The 20,737-nt window shown below is 46.4% G+C and overlaps 1 protein-coding gene across 4 annotated transcripts in view; it reads right to left on the bottom strand.

The window, feature by feature from the left end:
• Positions 1-20,737, bottom strand: part of LOC129810977 (spermatid perinuclear RNA-binding protein-like) — a 229,974-nt gene that overhangs the window by 8,194 nt on the left and 201,043 nt on the right. For 3 of the 4 annotated variants that reach the window (XM_055862037.1, XM_055862029.1, XM_055862046.1), the window contains 5 exons: positions 20,178-20,321; positions 18,343-18,477; positions 14,126-14,272; positions 11,877-12,015; positions 11,542-11,589 (listed from right to left, as the gene is read on the bottom strand). In XM_055862037.1, the coding sequence (XP_055718012.1) occupies positions 11,542-11,589; positions 11,877-12,015; positions 14,126-14,272; positions 18,343-18,477; positions 20,178-20,321 (613 nt within the window). Of the gene's footprint in view, positions 4,141-11,541; positions 11,590-11,876; positions 12,016-14,125; positions 14,273-18,342; positions 18,478-20,177; positions 20,322-20,737 lie in introns of all 4 variants that reach the window. The other variant, XM_055862055.1, reaches the window with a different exon arrangement.

Here is a 20,737-nt window from a genome sequence, read left to right as displayed (position 1 = left end):
TGAGGAGAAGAGCAGAGACAGATAGTGTAATTACTGTGGTGGCCCTGTAGGAGGCAGCATATCTTACTCTCTCCGTAGGTTGTCATCTCTGCTCTGTCTGGCTGTACTGTACGTGGGGTTTTCATTGCACTGGGGCAGGTCAGGTTAATAAAGACATCAACAACTTAAGTTGCAACGGTTACCACTTTCTGACAAAATCAATCCAACTAAAATTAAAACGGAAAACTATTGGACATTTAAAAACAAACAAACTTTGGAGCTCATTCATTTAAAATATTAAAGCAGAGAAATGTGATAAGACATGTAGCAGCTTTAACATTTTTTTTTTAAGACAATGTAATTAGTACATAACTCTGACAAATCAAATCCAATGTTGTGATTTTGGAGAGAGTATAGTAGGATGGCTGCCATCACGACAAGAGAGGGAGAGCCCATGGGAGAGAGAGAGGGAGGAAGATAGGGAGAGAGGGAGGAACATAGGGAGAGGGAGAGAGGGAGGAAGATAGGGAGAGAGGGAGGAAGATAGGGAGAGAGAGATGGAGAGCCCGTGGGAGAGGGAGAGAGAGGGAGAGCCCGTGGGAGAGGGAGAGAGAGGGAGGAAGATAGGGAGAGAGAGATGGAGAGCCTGTGGGAGAGGGAGAGAGAGGGAGAGAGGGAGGAAGATAGGGAGAGAGGGAGGAAGATACGGAGAGAGAGATGGAGAGAACGTGGGAGAGGGAGAGAGCGAGGAAGATAGGGAGAGAGATGGAGAGCCCGTGGGAAATTAAGCGAGAGGGGAGCCCATGGAAGAGAGGGGGAGAGGAAGAGAGGGAGAGGAGGAGATGGAGAAAGCCCATGGGAAAGGGAGAGAGGGGGAGCCCATGGGAGAGAGGGGAGAGGAAGAGAGGGATAGAGGGAGAGGAGATGGAGAGAGGAGGAGAGGGGGAGCCCATGGGAAAGGGAGAGAGGAGGAGAGAGAGGAGAGAGCCCATGGGAAAGGGAGAGAGGAAATGAGGAAGAGAGAGCGAGATGGGGAGCTCATGGGAGATGAAGCGAGAAGAAGCTCATGGGAAAGGGAGAGAGGAGGAGAGAAGGAGAGAGAGAGGAGGAGAGAGCGAAGGAGAGAGAGAGCCCATGGGAGAGGGAGAGAGGAGGAAAGAGAGAAGGAGAGAGAGAGATGGGGAGCCCATGGGAGATGAAGCGAGAGGGAGCCCATGGGAAAGGGAGAGAGGAGGAGAGAGAGATGGAGAGAGAGCCCATGGGAGAGAGGGGGAGAGAGAGGAGAGAGAGAGATGGGGAGCCCATGGGAGATGAAGCGAGAGGGAGCCCATGGTATGGGGGTTGGAATCAGACACAGAATGGGCTTCCCCTGGCTGTCAATGATCTTGGTTTCAACCAACCATTGGAGAGGACACTGGGACCTCTGGTCTATGGCTGGGCCTCATAGCGATAACCATGGAGATGGCAGTCCTAAATGGACCCAAGGGGCTTTTCTCTCAATGGTGATAGGGACCACATCCTCTCAGCCACGGGCCAGCACGGACACACAACCTTCTCAGATTGACCCAAATATCCTCATATTAGATATATTTTAGGAGTCAATATAAGATCACTTTTAGGGTTTAACAGAAAATCTATATTTGGGTAAAAATATAGATGGATGCTCAATGAATTCCAATTTGGACTTCAATGTTTTGTATACAGAACAGTGTGTTGTTGTGTAGTGAGCCATCAGACCAGGCAGGGAGCAGCGTTGTGACTGAACTGGTTAAACTCCGGTAGCCCCGGGGAGACGACTGACAGCTGAGTCACACTGATGCACTCACCAATAAAACAAATGAAAAAGTCAAACAACCACAGAAATGAACCAGGGCCCGGTTTCCCAAAAGCATCGTTATTAACGGTGCACTTAAAAACACTTGTAATTTAACGCCTGCCTCAGCTAAGTGCGTCGTTAGATGCGTTTTTGCCCTCCCGCGTCACTTTATACACAGAAGATCGCCTCTAAACATAGAATCACATGGTTTATCCGTCTCTTTGTGACCACTGATAACTTCAGAACAAAGTTGACTACAAATACAATGTTGCCAATGTCTTTGCAACTGACACAAAAAGTGACGTATACAAAGATGGTTCAAATGAAAAACCAGATGACTGCATGAAATTATAAACAGTAAACTATAGACCTGTTTCAATCATGTTGAAATACATTTCATGTTCAATCAACTGAGTTCTATTTGGCTACTTGTAGGCTACTGTCTGTAATTTGTCTCAATATATTCCATGATGTGTAGCGTAACATGTGCACAATGATTTGCCAAATCTGTGATTTAGTGCATTTAATTGGGTAAGCATTAGAATAAGCCGGCTATATATTTGCAGCCGTAGGCGGTACAATCTCTCTAGTAGCTGATCCGTTGTCAGTATTGTGAAATAATTCTAATGTTTAGGAAAGGTTTTCATGGAGAAAGCTGATCCGAGAGCAGCGCTCCTTTCGATCCTATCAGTATCGACATGCTCCAACGACGCACCTAGCGACGGTTCTCTCTGCTTGGTGTTCTGGGAAACATGTTACATCTTCGTCCGTTGTAGGAAAGATGCATCGTTAAACACTCAAATTATATCGCTATCGGGAAACCGGGCCCAGGACAAATTACATAGCAGTCTCCATTGGTTGGATAGGGTCCCTTGTTGCTGCTTTCCATTCTCCAGTGTGTGGCTGTGGTTCCATATTTCCATGTGTCCAGTGCTGTGCTGTGCTGTGCTGTGGGTGTATTCGATAGGACTCAGGGGAACCAGCCAACTAAGCAGCCATATCAGATTGCTGTGTGAACTGTGAATGGTGTTCACGGGATGGGTTCGGTGAGGGTTATGAGGGGTCAGACTCAGGGTTATGAGGGGCCAGACTCAGGATTGTGAGGGTTCTGAGGGGCCAGACTCAGGGTTGTGAGGGGCCAGACTCAGGGTTGTGAGGGGCCAGACTCAGGGTTGTGAGGGGCCAGACTCAGGGTTGTGAGGGGCCAGACTCAGGGTTGTGAGGGGCCAGACTCAGGGTTGTGAGGGGCCAGACTCAGGGTTGTGAGGGGTCAGACTCAGGGTTGTGAGGGGTCAGACTCAGGGTTGTGAGGGGTCAGACTCAGGGTTGTGAGGGGTCAGACTCAGGGTTGTGAGGGGTCAGACTAAGGGTTATGAGGGGTCAGACTCAGGGTTATGAGGGGTCAGACTCAGGGTTATGAGGGGTCAGACTCAGGGTTATGAGGGGTCAGACTAAGGGTTATGACAGGACAGAACAGGTGATGATTTCATCAAGATATCCATGACCAGGGTCAATTCCATTTCATTCAGTCAATTCAGGATTTAAACTGAAATTCTAATCGGAATTCTCCCTGAATAAACTGAATTGAAATGTAATGAAATGACAGCAGTAGGTCTGAGCTTCGAACTATTAGAATATCTATTTTCAAATATAATATATTTTGTGGTCAATTTACAGTGTAAAAATTATTATAATTATGTTGACCTCTGGTACTGAATCACGACACTGCTAAAATCTCTGCTCCCATGCCACCACCATGTAACTTCCTGGACCAGGAAATAGCATCTCAAGCCAAATAGAGAGTGCTACAATAGTGTAGCCCATAAGGCTGTATATTCTATTACTGTCCCTTGTTTCAGTTAGACAACAGGCAGTGCTCAGATTGTTGTAGGATATATACCGGTAAAGGTTTTATTTGTCCACAATAGTTCCATTATAATTGCTATGCATCCTTCACACAGCTCAGGGTTACAGAGAATGTGTTCTGTGTCAAATTGCAAGGCCTAAATCTTTCCTACTTAAGAACAGAAACAACAAATAACAAAAAAGTCTGATATAATTTGGATTCAAAAGAATGAGGTAACAATTCACAGTACAAATCCTTCAAGTTTTATTTTTATTTCATTTTTTTTAGAAATCTTTATCAGCAAAATACACTTCTTTTACAAATCATCTTCTGCTCAAGTCCTTTTGTTCACTTCTCCCTCCATATGTAGGACAAATAAAAAGAGTCCCTTTCTAGTGGGGTGTTTTGGGGTCCCTGTTCTAAAAGAAGGAGTAGTGGGGGATGGGGTAGGCGGGCATTTTCAGAACAGGCAACAGAAGCATTCTGTTGGGGGAGAAACCTTGAGGGGAGACATGAAAACAGAAAATACTCCACATGAGTCCATGGCAGGCAGGGCAAAAGAAAAACAAACGCTTCTGTTCTGATCTACTAGCTACTATACCCAGAGTCTAGGCCACAGAACTAGAATCAATAGAATACCAGGTTATCCATTTTTTAAATGATATCGTCAAAGCAGCATTGCTCTATTCATTTAATTTCTATGGTCTAGGCCCTAGACAGACCCTGTGTGCAGAGCTATACAGTAGAACACAGAGAGAGGGGCAATGTGTGAGAGAGGAGGAGGAAGGAAGACCAACATGTCAATGGTGGTGAACAATGCAGGGCTGTGGTTGGTTGGCTGGTTTCTTTGTGTCTTTGTTTATAGGTACTGTAATATGGAAAGGATATTATTGTGTTCTTGAGTGTGTGTTTCTCACAGTCTTGAACCCATATAGAAATCCCAAAGCAGCAACATGAGGCTGAGCGCCACACACCAGTGAGAGTCAGATAGATAGATAGACTATAGTGGGGACAATTAACCAGCATGCAACAGCATCTCAGAAGCACTGACGGGGACTGGGGGGGTAGTGGACAGGATATGTTATCTGATCTCACAGCAGCCAATACCAGGACTTCAATAATGCCATGACTGACACGACTGGGCGGGTACTAAAGGAACACTGGTAATATAGCAGGCAGAGACCAGGCTGGGTCGGACCGAGCCACAAGGGTTAAGGGATAAATTTGGTATTTTAGACCTGTTTTAGTTATATGGTCCTGGCCCATAGACTATCATAAGTATTCACCCACTTGGATTTCTTCACATTTTATTGTGTTACAAAATAGGATTAAATGGATGTAATTATAATTTTTGGTCAACGATCAACACAAAATACTCTGTAATGTCAAAGTGGAAGAAAAATTTGAACATTTTTAAAGATGAATGAAAAAGAAAACATTAATATCCTGATTAGATAAGTATTCACCCCCCTCAGTCAATACATGTAAGATACACCTTTGGCAGTGATTACAGCTATGAGTCTTATTAGGCAAGTCTCTAAAGCCTTGTTCACATTGGCAGTTGGAAGTGACTCAAGTCCAATTTTCTTTGCATATCGAATCTGCTATTTTTCCTGCAGTCTGAACAGCCAAAAAGCACATGGAATCAGATATTTCAAGCCACATTTCAAACCACCTTCGTAGGTGGTTTGAAGTCCGATACAAATTTGATACAAATTTAAGGCCTGCAGTGTGAACAAGGCTTAAGAGCTTTGCACACCTGGATTGTGCAATATTTGCCCATTATTAATTTCAAGATGTCAAGGTGTTGGGGATCATGGCTAGAGATCAACTTTCAAGTCTTACCATCGATCTTCAAGTAGATTTAAGTCACAACAGTAACTTGGCCACTCAGGAACATTCACTGTCTTCTTGGTAAGCAACTCCAGTGTAGATTTGGCCTTGTGTTTTAGGTTATTGTCCTGCTGAATGGTGAATTCATCCTCCAGTTACTGGTGGACAGAAGACTGAATCAGGTTTTCCTCTAGGATTTTACCTGTGCTTAGCGCCATTGCGTTTGTTTTTACCCAGTCTTTGCCGATGTCAAGCATACCAATACCATGATGCAGACAACACCATGCTTTAAAATAAGGACACAGTTACTCAGTGATGTGTGGTGTTGTACCAAACATAAGGCTTTGCATTAAGGCCAAAAAGTGTGTTCCTTTGTCATGTTTTTTTAAGGTATTACTTTAGTGCCTTGTTGCATACATGATGCAGCTCAGTTCCAAAGGACGACTGCATCTTCGATGTGTCTAGGTGGTTAATACATCATCCATAGCATAATTATTAACTTGACCGTGCTTAAAGAGATATTCAAATGTCTGATTTGTTATTGTTACCCATCTACCAATCAGTGCCCTTCTCTATGAGGCTTTCAAAAAAAATGTCCCTGATATTTGAATCTGTGTTTGAAATGGAATACTGGACTGAGGGACCTTAGATGTTGTATGTTTGAGGGACAGAGGAAGGGGAAGTCATTCAAAAATCATGTCAATCTCTATTATTTCAAAAAGAGAAACTGGCATGCTCAGCTCAAATTCTTGTAGTAGTAACAAAAGTATTTGGGTGCCGGGTTCAAAAGACATATAGTTGAAGAAAGGGAACAACCTCAATGAAATATTCCTGAACTTTTAATATATATTTTTAGCAGCAGCAGTCTTAACGGACGCGTTCCGGCGTCCGTCCTTCGTCAGCATTTGGAGAACAAACACATTTCAGTACAGCGTCTTGCTTTTTGAACAGTTATTTAATGGATGTAAATAATAACAGTACGGCAATGTGTTGTCATCTATAAATGTGGCTGGATGACTATTGTTCTACATTTGCTGCTGTCTGTTTGTTCTGACAAAATACATGAAATCTTAAAGAATATTTCAGTGAGTGCAAGTCTGTCCTTTCTTCAAGTAAACCACTATTATTTCACACAGAGTGAGTCCATGTGACTTATCTGATTCACCCTCTGAAAAAAGGGGATGAATACTTTTGCAACAACAATATTTTAGTTATGGGAAAAAATGTATTAATTTGTAAAAATATGTAGAATTTTCTTTTTACTTTGACATTATGGAGTACTTGGTGTAGATCAATGACAAAACAATAACAATTACATCTGCTTCAATCCCACTTTGTAACGCAACAAAATGTGGAAAGATCCAACGGGGTGAATGTTTATGATACCCACTGTATAACTGGATAATCCCAAACGTACAGCACTCCACTCCAGTCTAAATAAAGGAATATGGAGCCTGGAGTCCAGCCCCATGCTAGGCTAAGGCCCATATTCAAAAAGTATATCAGAGCAGGAGTGCTGAGCTCTATATGGACAGGTCCCACCTGTCAAAGGCAAAACTGATCCTATATCAGCACTCCTACACTGAGACTCTTTGTGAATACGAACCCATGGTTCCCTGGCGGTTCCTTTTAGAATATGTTGTGTCTACCCTGTAACCAGCCCGGTCCAGTCTCCCATCCGGAACATAAGACTCATTCAAAGCCCCCAGAACCAGAAACAGGCAGCTCTCTCTGTGAAAGAGGGGAGGGGCCTCCCAGTGCCACGCAACAACACACAAGGACCAGTTTGTTCTAAGATTAGGGTTTGTGTGATGGAGAGAGAGAGGGAGGGAGAGAGAGATGGAGGGAGGGGGAGAGAGAGAGGGGGGGGGGGGGGCACGAGAGAGAGTATGTATATATTTTTTTACATTATCATATGTTTTTGAGTGTATAAATCTGTAAGACAAAGTGGGTGTGAGTGATTGAGCATCGTGAGTGTTGCTGTCCTCAAACCGCTAAGTGCTATATTGAATTATGCTGAGAGATTGAAAGGGGAGGGGAGAGGAGAAGAGGGGAGTGGAGGAGAGCAGAGCACATTGAATCTGATCTAGTTTGGTAGCGATGAAAGAGACTATGGGAGATATTCAAACCCTCCAGAGATCTTAGACAAGCTACTGGCTGCCTGGCAGAGACTGATCAGGCCACAGCTGACTGACCGACCAGACAGTCTAGCCAGAGGACCAGCCAGCCTAGCCAGAGGACTAGCCAGTCTAATCTAGGAGTGGGAAGCCTACACTATGTGGACAGTAGGGCTGATCCCATTTAGTCGACTGGTCGATTGTTTGGTCGATAGGCTGTTGGTCGAGCAATATTTTTTTCGTCGAGCAGTAGTAAATATCTATAAAATGTATGGCACACGAGACACCTGTCTGATTCACGCATGTCTCAGTAGACTAATCCATTGCGTAGGCCGTGGGATGGCACACCAGTACCACCAGTATTCCTCTATCCTATTTGTTGTGTTCTGGTTGAGTGAGAGCGCACGCGCACCTGATTATCCATAGAAGTAGGTCTAGGCTACCTGGCCAGCGTGCACATGTAGGTATATAAATGTGCCCATCTGGGGATCTGATAGTGTTTCTGATTGTCTTAACTCACCACCACCACAGGTTCTCAAAGTTATTTTTTCTTCACCTCAAACAGCAAGTAAACAAAGTCTGTTTTTCCATCCATTGAGAATGACAATAGTTCCTCAACGTAGCCTATTGGAAAAAACTCTCTCTTTTGACCACTCGGTGTGAAAGGGGAAAAATATGTCCTGCTCTTATCTGGTGGAAAATAGGCCTAATTGATAACTTCAAATCTCTTTTCGCAAATCGTCTACAGCTGTGTCTGTCCGAAGCTCATTGGCGGAAATTCAAGACCATACCAAGTCGATAGTTGATACAATGTTTCAAGTTCCTTGCATTCAGTGTGTAGCCAATGTGATTTATAGGATATTTATTATTATCAGGATATTTTCTACCTGCAGGCTTCAATGTTGTTATTTGTTAGCTTTATGTAGGCTATTTTTACATAGTTGGCAATTAAAGTTACTTTTAGAAATTTGATTAACCACATGATAATGATTTTATCAGAACAGATGACCAATGTTCCCTCTAAGAGTTGTGCGGGCGCGCAGTAGACCCGAGACTGCCGGGCGGTAGACCCGATACTGCCGGGCGGTAGACCCGAGACTGCCGGGCGGTAGACCCGAGACTGCCGCGCAGTAGACCCGAGACTGCCGCGCAGTAGACCCGAGACTGCCGCGCAGTAGACCCGAGACTGCCGCGCAGTGCGCATAACAAAAATCTGCCCACGGAGAGGAGCACGAGATTGAACTTTACTCAACTTTTTTGAGTTTTCCCTGTTCGTTAACACTATCAAGTCAACGTTTCCCTTTAATGTGGGAATGGTGATCAAATCAACACAATATTAGACACTTTCTTTCTTTGTTTTGTTATTATCATGTTGTGTTGCTGTGTTTTCATGTTTTACTGTCTTAGGTCTCTACGTAGTGTTGTCTCTCTTGTCGTGATGCGTGTTTTGTGTTATATTTTTATTTTATTACAATTTTTAATCCCAGCCCCCGTCCCCGCAGGAGGCCTTTTGGTAGGCCGTCATTGTAAATAAGAATTTGTTCTTAACTGACTTGCCTAGTTAAATAAAGGTTAAATAAAATGAATAAATAAAAAATAAACAGGTTAATGTCAAGCCCTGCATGTTTTTTTAAAAAGCATTATGTATTGTAGGCATTCATTGAACACCACACATTGGCTGCTACTGTAGGTTGAATGATAGAACAGCTATTTCCATGTTAAAATGTAACACGGAACCCAAACCGGCTGCGTGCATGTGACATCGTGCGCTATCGTGCATAAATGTATTTTGTCCCCCCTGCACCAAACGCGATCACGACACGCAGGTTAAAATATCAAAACAAACTCTGAACCAATGACATTCATTTGGGGACAGGTCGAAAAGCATTAAACATGTATGGCAATTTAGCTAGTTAGTTTGCACTTGCTAGCTAATTTGTCCTATTTAACTAGCTTGCTGTTGCTAGCTAATTTGTCCTGGGATATAAACATTGGGTTGTTATTTTACCTGAAATGCACAAGGTCCTCTACTCCGACAACTAATCCACACACAAGATGGCCAAGAGAATCGTTTCTAGTCTCTCTCCTCCTTCCAGGCTTTTTCATCTTTGAATTTATATGGTGATTGGCATCTACACTTTCATAGTATTACCACGACAACAGGCAAAACATTTCGTCTTTCAATCACCCACGTGGGTATAACCAATGAGGAGATGGCACGTGGGTACCTGCTTCTATAAACCAATGAGGAGATGGGAGAGGCAGGACTTGCAGCGCGATCTGCTTCAGAAATAGAAAGGAGTTCTATTTTAGCCCTTGGCATCGCAGACGCTCGTGAGCAGTGTGAGAGCAATAATTGAATAACATGTGACGCTCGCGCACGCGATGTGTCTGGTCTGGTCAGCATGTAAGGGGATGCATTTTCACCATAGTTTTTGATGGCAGCCCACTCTGGTAGATCTACATTATGATCAAATAGCCACAGTAGCCTACTTGACCACTGTTAAAACTGTGACTTAAAGCGGTTACAGCCTCAGTTTTCACAGTAAAACTGTGACTTAAAGCGCTTACAGCCTCAGTGTTCACAGTAAAACTGTAACTTAAAGCGGTTACAGCCTCAGTTTTCACAGTAAAACTGTAACTTAAAGCGGTTACAGCCTCAGTTTTCACAGTAAAACTGTGACTTAAAGCGGTTACAGCCTCAGTTTTCACAGTAAAACTGTGACTTAAAGCGCTTACAGCCTCAGTGTTCACAGTAAAACTGTAACTTAAAGCGGTTACAGCCTCAGTTTTCACAGTAAAACTGTAACTTAAAGCGGTTACAGCCTCAGTTTTCACAGTAAAACTGTAACTTAAAGTGGTTACAGCCTCAGTGTTCACAGTAAAACTGTAACTTAAAGCAGGTACAGCCTCAGTGTTCACAGTAAAACTGTAACTTAAAGCAGCTACAGCCTCAGTGTTCACAGTAAAACTGTAACTTAAAGCAGGTACAGCCTCAGTGTTCACAGTAAAACTGTAACTTAAAGCAGGTACAGCCTCAGTGTTCACAGTAAAACTGTAACTTAAAGCAGGTACAGCCTCAGTGTTCACAGTAAAACTGTAACTTAAAGCGGTTACAGTCTCAGTGTTCACAGTAAAACTGTAACTTAAAGCGGTTACAGCCTCAGTGTTCACAGTAAACACACGCTGGAAGTTGCACAGAATTTTCACAACGTTCAAGTTTGCGCCCTGACACCCTGACATTTGCTCAGTGCCACAAATAATTTGAGGGAACATTTGCGACGATACTCTCGGTCGACATAAAGACTTTTTTTTTGTCGGGGACAGTCCTAGTGTTGAGTGAATTAAACAGTTCCGCTGTTAATGTATCCCTTGTTTATAAGGATATAGTAGAGCTTTGAGATACAATTGGTTGGAAGAGGTTGTGTGTGTGTGTGTGTACTGTACTACATTACAGTAGAGCTAGCTTTGGTTAGAAGCTAGTCTACAGACGTAGTGTTAGTAGGTATAACCCATATAGACGGTCCTTGTGTGTGTTGGTGGCATCGGCCTCTGCCTGGGCTGGGCAGCTTTGAATGGGCTATCTGGCTGTGGATAGAGAGCAGGGGGGTTACACTGAGGAGAGGAGAGAGATGTCCAGAGAGTCAGGATGGGCAGACGGATGGACGGACGGACAGACAAGCAGAAGGGCAGAACAAGCAGCAGTCTGGACACTCAGGCGGGCGAAGAAGCGCTGCAAGGCTTGCTCCAACCACAGAAAGAACCAAAAGGTTATGATCAGTTCCACTTTTAATTTAGTTTTTAAATTCGCCCAATTCTTCAGTTTCAATTTCGACCTCTATATGTAACTCAGATTCAATGGGAATATACAGTGTTGTTTTCCAGTAGGGCCTCCAACAGGTGTAGGAAGGAAAAGAATAGTGAGGTAGATGTTAACCCTATAGACTTACCATAGGCTGGGGCGGCTGCAGCACTGTATCCATATGGAGTCCCGAAGCCTGTCACACATGTTAAAGCCATGTAGACTATTAGTATCGCTGGTTCACTGGACATAATGAACACACACACACACACGCGCACACACGCGCACACACGCGCACACACGCGCACACACACGCACACACACGCACACACACGCACACACACAGACACGCTCACACGCTCACACGCTCACACGCTCACACACTCACACACTCACACACACACAGAGCGTAATGGCAGGGAACTGGACAGGACAGACAGAGACAAAACACACACAAAAGATCACCCACATACTTCCATGTACCTGGTATCTGTGTGTATCCTGGTGCAGCGGCTGTGGTAATGAAGGCTCCACTGGTCAGGGCTGCTGCTCTACCTCTCCCCCTGGCCACCTGGGCTGCTACTGCTGAGGCTGCCACTGCTGCAGCTAGGGAACCTTTCATCTACAGGGACACAGAAACAGTACTGTAAACAGGCTGGCGGTGGCGTGACTGACCAGACTACCCTGTAAACAGGCTGTACTGATGACTGACCAGACTACCCTGTAAACAGGCTGTACTGATGACTGACCAGACTACCCTGTAAACAGGCTGTACTGATGACTGACCAGACTACCCTGTAAACGGGCTGTACTGATGACTGACCAGACTACCCTGTAAACAGGCTGTACTGATGACTGACCAGACTACCCTGTAAACAGGCTGTATTGGTGACTGACCAGACTACCCTGTAAACAGGCTGTATTGGTGACTGACCAGACTACCCTGTAAACGGGCTGTATTGATGACTGACCAGACTACCCTGTAAACAGGCTGTATTGATGACTGACCAGACTACCCTGTAAACAGGCTGTACTGATGACTGACCAGACTACCCTGTAAACAGGCTGTATTGATCACTGACCAGACTACCCTGTAAACAGGCTGTACTGATGACTGACCAGACTACCCTGTAAACAGGCTGTACTGATGACTGACCAGACTACCCTGTAAACAGGCTGTATTGATCACTGACCAGACTACCCTGTAAACAGGCTGTATTGATAGTTTGGAAAGAATCTCAATTAGAGACTGTCTCAGGTTGAGAAGGTCATAGAGGAAGAATTGATACCTGATAAGATTCTTCAGGTAGCCTAGCGGTTACGAGCATCGGGGCCTTGAACAAGGCACTTAACCATACTTGGTCCTGTAAATTGCTTTGGATAAGAGCGTCTGCTAAATGTAAATGTAAACAAGCAGTATTGACTACTGATCAGGACGGTAACTCTCCAGGAACAGGGTTGGAATGAAACCCTACAGGACGGTAACTCTCCAGGAACAGGGTTGGAGTGAAACCCTACAGGACGGTAACTCTCCAGGAACAGGGTTGGAATGAAACCCTACAGGACGGTAACTCTCCAGGAACAGGGTTGGAATGAAACCCTACAGGACGGTAACTCTCCAGGAACAGGGTTGGAATGAAACCCTACAGGACGGTAACTCTCCAGGAACAGGGTTGGAGTGAAACCCTACAGGACGGTAGCTCTCCAGGAACAGGGTTGGAGTTAAACCCTACAGGACGCTAACTTTCCAGGAATATTGTTGGAATGAAACCCTACAGGACGGTAACTCTCCAGGAACAGGGTTGGAGTGAAACCCTACAGGACGGTAACTCTCCAGGAACAGGGTTGGAATGAAACCCTACAGGACAATAACTCTCCAGGAACAGGGTTAGAGTGAAACCCTACAGGACGGTAACTCTCAAGGAACAGGGTTGGAGTGAAACCCTACAGGACGGTAACTCTCCAGGAACAGGGTTGGAGTTAACCCCTACAGGACGGTAACTCTCCAGGAACAGGGTTGGAGTTAAACCCTACAGGACGGCAACTCTCCAGGAACAGGGTTGGAGTTAAACCCTACAGGACGGTAACTCTCCAGGAACAGGGTTGGAGTGAAACCCTACAGGGCGGTAACTCTCCAGGAACAGGGTTGGAGTGAAACCCTACAGGACGGTAACTCTCCAGGAACAGGGTTGGAGTGAAACCCTACAGGACGGTAACTCTCCAGGAACAGGGTTGGAGTGAAACCCTACAGGACGGTAACTCTCCAGGAACAGGGCTGGAGTGAAACCCTACAGGACGGTAACTCTCCAGGAACAGGGTTGGAGTGAAACCCTACAGGACGGTAACTCTCCAGGAACAGGGTTGGAGTGAAACCCTACAGGACGGTAACTCTCCAGGAACAGGGCTGGAATGAAACCCTACAGGACGGTAACTCTCCAGGAACAGGGTTGGAGTGAAACCCTACAGGACGGTAACTCTCCAGGAACAGGGCTGGAGTTAAACCCTACAGGACGGTAACTCTCCAGGAACAGGGTTGGAGTGAAACCCTACAGGACGGTAACTCTCCAGGAACAGGGTTGGAGTGAAACCCTACAGGACGGTAACTCTCCAGGAACAGGGCTGGAGAGCCCTGCTCTAAAAGATTGAAATTGCTAACTGACCACTCAGACTGTAAACAGACTGTAAACAGAAAGTATTGATAGCTGATCAGAGAGACAGTATTGATAACGTACAGCGTGTTGAGGGATGATCTTCTTCTTCTTGATAGCGGTGGCGTTGGGACCAGAGAACAGTTTCTCCAGAGCAGCCAATGCAGCGGATGCCTTCGCTACCTTCTTATTAGGCCCCGCCCCCCGGAACTTCTGACCATCCACCTCCACCTGGAGAGAGAGGGAGACACACACACAAGTAGATTCAAGTAAGATTGTGTTGGGTAAAGAAGAGCTGATCAGATGTGTCTTTAGTTTGCATCGATAAGGATTTGTATTTTATTTACTCATCTAAAAGGTTTATAACCTATACTGTATACGTCACTATCTATTGCATCTTAGCCGCTCTGTCACTGCTCATCCATATATTTTATACTTATATATTCTCATCCCATTCCTTTACTAGATTGTGTGTATTAGGTTTTTTTGTGTATTTGTTAGATATTAGGTTTTGTTGTGTAATTGTTAGATGTTACCTGTTAGATGCTGCTCTACTCTGGAGGGAGGAATGACTGGATGGGACAACACTACACTACTCTGGAGGGAGGAATGACTGGATGGGACAACACTACACTACTCTGGAGGGAGGAATGACTGGATGGGACAACACTACACTACTCTGGAGGGAGGAATGACTGGATGGGACAACACTACACTACTCTGGAGGGAGGGAGGAATGACTGGATGGGACAACACTATACTACTCTGGAGGGAGGAATGACTGGATGGGACAACACTACACTACTCTGGAGGGAGGAATGACTGGATGGGACAACACTACACTACTCTGGAGGGAGGGAGGAATGACTGGATGGGACAACACTATACTACTCTGGAGGGAGGAATGACTGGATGGGACAACACTACACTACTCTGGAGGGAGGAATGACTGGATGGGACAACACTACACTACTCTGGAGGGAGGAATGACTGGATGGGACAACACTACACTACTCTGGAGGGAGGGAGGAATGACTGGATGGGACAACACTACACTACTCTGGAGGGAGGAATGACAGGATGGGACAACACTACACTACTCTGGAGGGAGGAATGACTGGATGGGACAACACTACACTACTCTGGAGGGAGGGAGGAATGACTGGATGGGACAACACTACACTACTCTGGAGGGAGGAATGACTGGATGGGACAACACTACACTACTCTGGAGGGAGGAATGACTGGATGGGACAACACTACACTACTCTGGAGGGAGGAATGACTGGATGGGACAACACTACACTACTCTGGAGGGAGGAATGACTGGATGGGACAACACTACACTACTCTGGAGGGAGGAATGACTGGATGGGACAACACTACACTACTCTGGAGGGAGGGAGGAATGACTGGATGGGACAACACTACACTACTCTGGAGGGAGGAATGACTGGATGGGACAACACTACACTACTCTGGAGGGAGGAATGACTGGATGGGACAACACTACACTACTCTGGAGGGAGGAATGACTGGATGGGACAACACTACACTACTCTGGAGGGAGGAATGACTGGATGGGACAACACTACACTACTCTGGAGGGAGGAATGACTGGATGGGACAACACTACACTACTCTGGAGGGAGGGAGGAATGACTGGATGGGACAACACTACACTACTCTGGAGGGAGGAATGACTGGATGGGACAACACTACACTACTCTGGAGGGAGGGAGGAATGACTGGATGGGACAACACTACACTACTCTGGAGGGAGGGAGGAATGACTGGATGGGACAACACTACACTACTCTGGAGGGAGGGAGGAATGACTGGATGGGACAACACTACACTACTCTGGAGGGAGGAATGACTGGATGGGACAACACTACACTACTCTGGAGGGAGGGAGGAATGACTGGATGGGACAACACTACACTACTCTGGAGGGAGGAATGACTGGATGGGACAACACTATACTACTCTGGAGGGAGGAATGACTGGATGGGACAACACTACACTACTCTGGAGGGAGGAATGACTGGATGGGACAACACTACACTACTCTGGAGGGAGGGATGACTGGATGGGACAACACTACACTACTCTGGAGGGAGGAATGACTGGATGGGACAACACTACACTACTCTGGAGGGAGGAATGACTGGATGGGACAACACTATACTACTCTGGAGGGAGGAATGACTGGATGGGACAACACTACACTACTCTGGAGGGAGGAATGACTGGATGGGACAACACTACACTACTCTGGAGGGAGGGATGACTGGATGGGACAACACTACACTACTCTGGAGGGAGGAATGACTGGATGGGACAACACTACACTACTCTGGAGGGAGGAATGACTGGATGGGACAACACTACACTACTCTGGAGGGAGGAATGACTGGATGGGACAACACTACACTACTCTGGAGGGAGGGAGGAATGACTGGATGGGACAACACTACACTACTCTGGAGGGAGGGAGGAATGACTGGATGGGACAACACTACACTACTCTGGAGGGAGGAATGACAGGATGGGACAACACTACACTACTCTGGAGGGAGGAATAACTGGATGGGACAACACTACACTACTCTGGAGGGAGGAATGACTGGATGGGACAACACTACACTACTCTGGAGGGAGGGAGGAATGACTGGATGGGACAACACTACACTACTCTGGAGGGAGGGATGACTGGATGGGACAACACTACACTACTCTGGAGGGAGGAATGACTGGATGGGACAACACTACACTACTCTGGAGGGAGGAATGACTGGATGGGACAACACTACACTACTCTGGAGGGAGGAATGACTGGATGGGACAACACTACACTACTCTGGAGGGAGGGAGGAATGACTGGATGGGACAACACTACACTACTCTGGAGGGAGGAATGACTGGATGGGACAACACTACACTACTCTGGAGGGAGGAATGACTGGATGGGACAACACTACACTACTCTGGAGGGAGGGAGGAATGACTGGATGGGACAACACTACACTACTCTGGAGGGAGGAATGACTGGATGGGACAACACTACACTACTCTGGAGGGAGGAATGACTGGATGGGACAACACTACACTACTCTGGAGGGAGGAATGACTGGATGGGACAACACTACACTACTCTGGAGGGAGGAATGACTGGATGGGACAACACTACACTACTCTGGAGGGAGGAATGACTGGATGGGACAACACTACACTACTCTGGAGGGAGGAATGACTGGATGGGACAACACTACACTACTCTGGAGGGAGGGATGACTGGATGGGACAACACTACACTACTCTGGAGGGAGGAATGACTGGATGGGACAACACTACACTACTCTGGAGGGAGGGATGACTGGATGGGACAACACTACACTACTCTGGAGGTCGGAATGACTGGATGGGACAACTCTACACTACTCTGGAGGGAGGGAGGAATGACTGGATGGGACAACACTACACTACTCTGGAGGGAGGGATGACTGGATGGGACAACACTACACTACTCTGGAGGGAGGAATGACTGGATGGGACAACACTACACTACTCTGGAGGGAGGAATGACTGGATGGGACAACACTACACTACTCTGGAGGGAGGAATGACTGGATGGGACAACACTACACTACTCTGGAGGGAGGGAGGAATGACTGGATGGGACAACACTACACTACTCTGGAGGGAGGAATGACTGGATGGGACAACACTACACTACTCTGGAGGGAGGAATGACTGGATGGGACAACACTACACTACTCTGGAGGGAGGGAGGAATGACTGGATGGGACAACACTACACTACTCTGGAGGGAGGAATGACTGGATGGGACAACACTACACTACTCTGGAGGGAGGAATGACTGGATGGGACAACACTACACTACTCTGGAGGGAGGAATGACTGGATGGGACAACACTACACTACTCTGGAGGGAGGAATGACTGGATGGGACAACACTACACTACTCTGGAGGGAGGGATGACTGGATGGGACAACACTACACTACTCTGGAGGGAGGGATGACTGGATGGGACAACACTACACTACTCTGGAGGGAGGGATGACTGGATGGGACAACACTACACTACTCTGGGAAAGACTGATGGACTGATGTAGTATCTGATGAGCTAGCCAGCTAGTGTGCACCAACCTCCATTGAGTTGTATCAAAGTTCTTAGAGAGTCAGTGTGTGTGTGTGTGTGTGTGTGTGTGTGTGTGTGTGTGTGTGTGTGTCTTATATACTGTTCCAGTGGAGAAACGGCCGGTGCATTCCTCACCTCCATGGCGAAGCGTTTGTCATGGCTGCCCCCGCTCTCTGATATGAGCTCGTACTTCAGACCTCTGCGTTTCTCATTGAGCTCCATGACAGGGTTTTTACCGCTGGCCGTCAGAATAGGACCCTGAGTTCGGACCTGCGAGACCACACGAACAGAATAAACGTGATTACAGACAGATAACATAACCAGCAACACTGGATCACCAGAGAATGTACACTATATATACAAAAGTATGTGGACACCCCTTCAAATTAGTGGATTTGGCTATTTCAGCCACACCCGTTGCGGACAGGTGTTTAAAATCAAGCACACAGCCATGCATTCTCCATAGACAAACAATGGGTTTCCATGGCCGAGCAGCCGCACACAAGCCTAAGATCACCATGCGCAATGCCAAGCGTTGGCTGGAGTGGTGTAAAGCTCGCCACCATTGGACTCTGGAACAGTGGAAACGAGTTCTCTGGAGTGATGAATCACGCTTCACCATATGGCAGTCCGATGGACGAATCTGGGTTTGGCGGATGCTAGGAGAACGCTACTTGCCCGAATGTATTGTGCCAACTGTAAAGTTTGGTGGCGGAGGAATAATGGCACTGTTTTTCATGGTTTGGTCTAAGCCCCTTAGTTCCAGTGAATGGAAATCTTAATGCTACAGAATACAATGACATCTATGCTTCCAGTGGGAAGGCCCTTTCCTGTTTTACCATGACAATGCCCCCATGCACAAAGTGAGGTCCATACAGAAATGTTTTGACTAGATCGGTGTGGAAGAACTTGACTGGCCTGCATAGAGCCCTGACCTCAACCCCATTGAACACCTTTGGGATGAATTGGAACGCCGACTGAGAGCCAGGCCTAACCACCCAACATCAGTGCCCAACCTCACTAATGCTCTTGTGGCTGAATGGAAAAAAAGTCCCTGCAGCAATGTTCCAACATCTAGTGGAAAGCCTTCCCAGAAGAGTGGAGGCTGTTATGGCAGCAATGTTCCAAAATCTAGTGGAAAGCCTTCCCAGAAGAGTGGAGGCTGTTATAGCAGCAAAAAGGGGGGACCAACTCCATATTAATGCCCATGATTTTGGAATGAGATGTTCCACGAGCAGGTGTCCAAATACTTTTGGTCATGTAGTGTATATTGCTTCTGGTGGCCTTGCGTGTGCGTGTGTGTGTGTGTGTGTGTGCGCGCCCGGTACGAGACAGGGACATTTTCATTGTTCATTTATTATGGATACCCACATACATGTAGATATGTTATGCTCATCAAAGACAATGCTGACCACTCTGTCTCCATGTACCAGAATGCTACCGTTGGTAAGGACATTCTCACCTTCACTGTTAAGGCTGCAAGTACTGTCAACAAAATACAACCTAGCACTCTGGTACCCTGCAAACCATGATCCATTTTGTATTCTACATGAGTCAAATGTAATGGAGTCCATTGCCCATGTTGTAAATGGCTGCTGTTCATAGAAGGATGCCAAGAAGCTGCTTAATACCAGCCCCCCGTGGCATGCTGGGATGCCTCGGGTGTAGGTGCAAGCTGGTGGCGCTGATATTTGGCAGTCTCGGCAAGGTACATAGGCTTGCAGGGTGTGGCCTTCAGATTGCGGGTCAGACAAAAACTAGGGCAAAGCAATTGGCTAGGTACTGCTCTGTTTCAGCTGTCGTGGGCAGCCTAGCTGTGTGGAGAAGGAGATGCTTTCTGTACCCTGGACTGCCACGCATACAGGGACCTTTGAAATGTTTGGATCCTTTTCTTGTACATTTGATTGGTGGATTCAAATAAAGTATGTAAAGTGTGTGTGTGTGTGTGTGTGTGTGTGTGTGTAGTGTACCTCCAGTGTATTTGAGCTGTCTGAGTGTGTTGTGTTATTGCTGTGTGTGGACGATTCACTTCTCCCCTCTCCGTCTGACTTCTCGTCTGCACTGCAGTCCAGGTCCGTATCAAACCCTGTAGGGTAACCCATCGCCTGAAGGACCTAGACAGAGGAGGAGAGGAGGATAGGCAGAAGAGCGATAGAGGGAAGTGGAGGAGGATTAGAAGAGAAAGAGGAAGAGAGGAGGAAGTGAGAAAGTGGGGAGGAATAGATGGAGGAAGAGGAGATGAGGAGGAATGAAAGCAAGTCAGGCACAAATCCATATCCAACCACTTCTGATTCCTTCCTCTAAAACTATCCCAATGTTCATTCACTTCTTAACAATACTACTGTCGGTCCTGAATTCCGGTTCTGAGTGACTGAGTTTAATCTCCAACACTGTATTACTATAATACCAGGTTCCCTACAGGCTAATTCACCAGCAGCAGCACAGTACCGTTGGGGCTTCTGTAGTCAGTGGACCGGTACCTTTCTCTGTGTGGATGGAACAGGAACACCCTTTGTGTCTGACCCAAATT

The sequence above is a fragment of the Salvelinus fontinalis genome, chromosome 2, assembly GCF_029448725.1.
Source record: "Salvelinus fontinalis isolate EN_2023a chromosome 2, ASM2944872v1, whole genome shotgun sequence".
NCBI classification, from domain to species: Eukaryota; Metazoa; Chordata; class Actinopteri; order Salmoniformes; family Salmonidae; genus Salvelinus; species Salvelinus fontinalis.
This window is presented reverse-complemented; position numbering and strand designations above follow the sequence as displayed.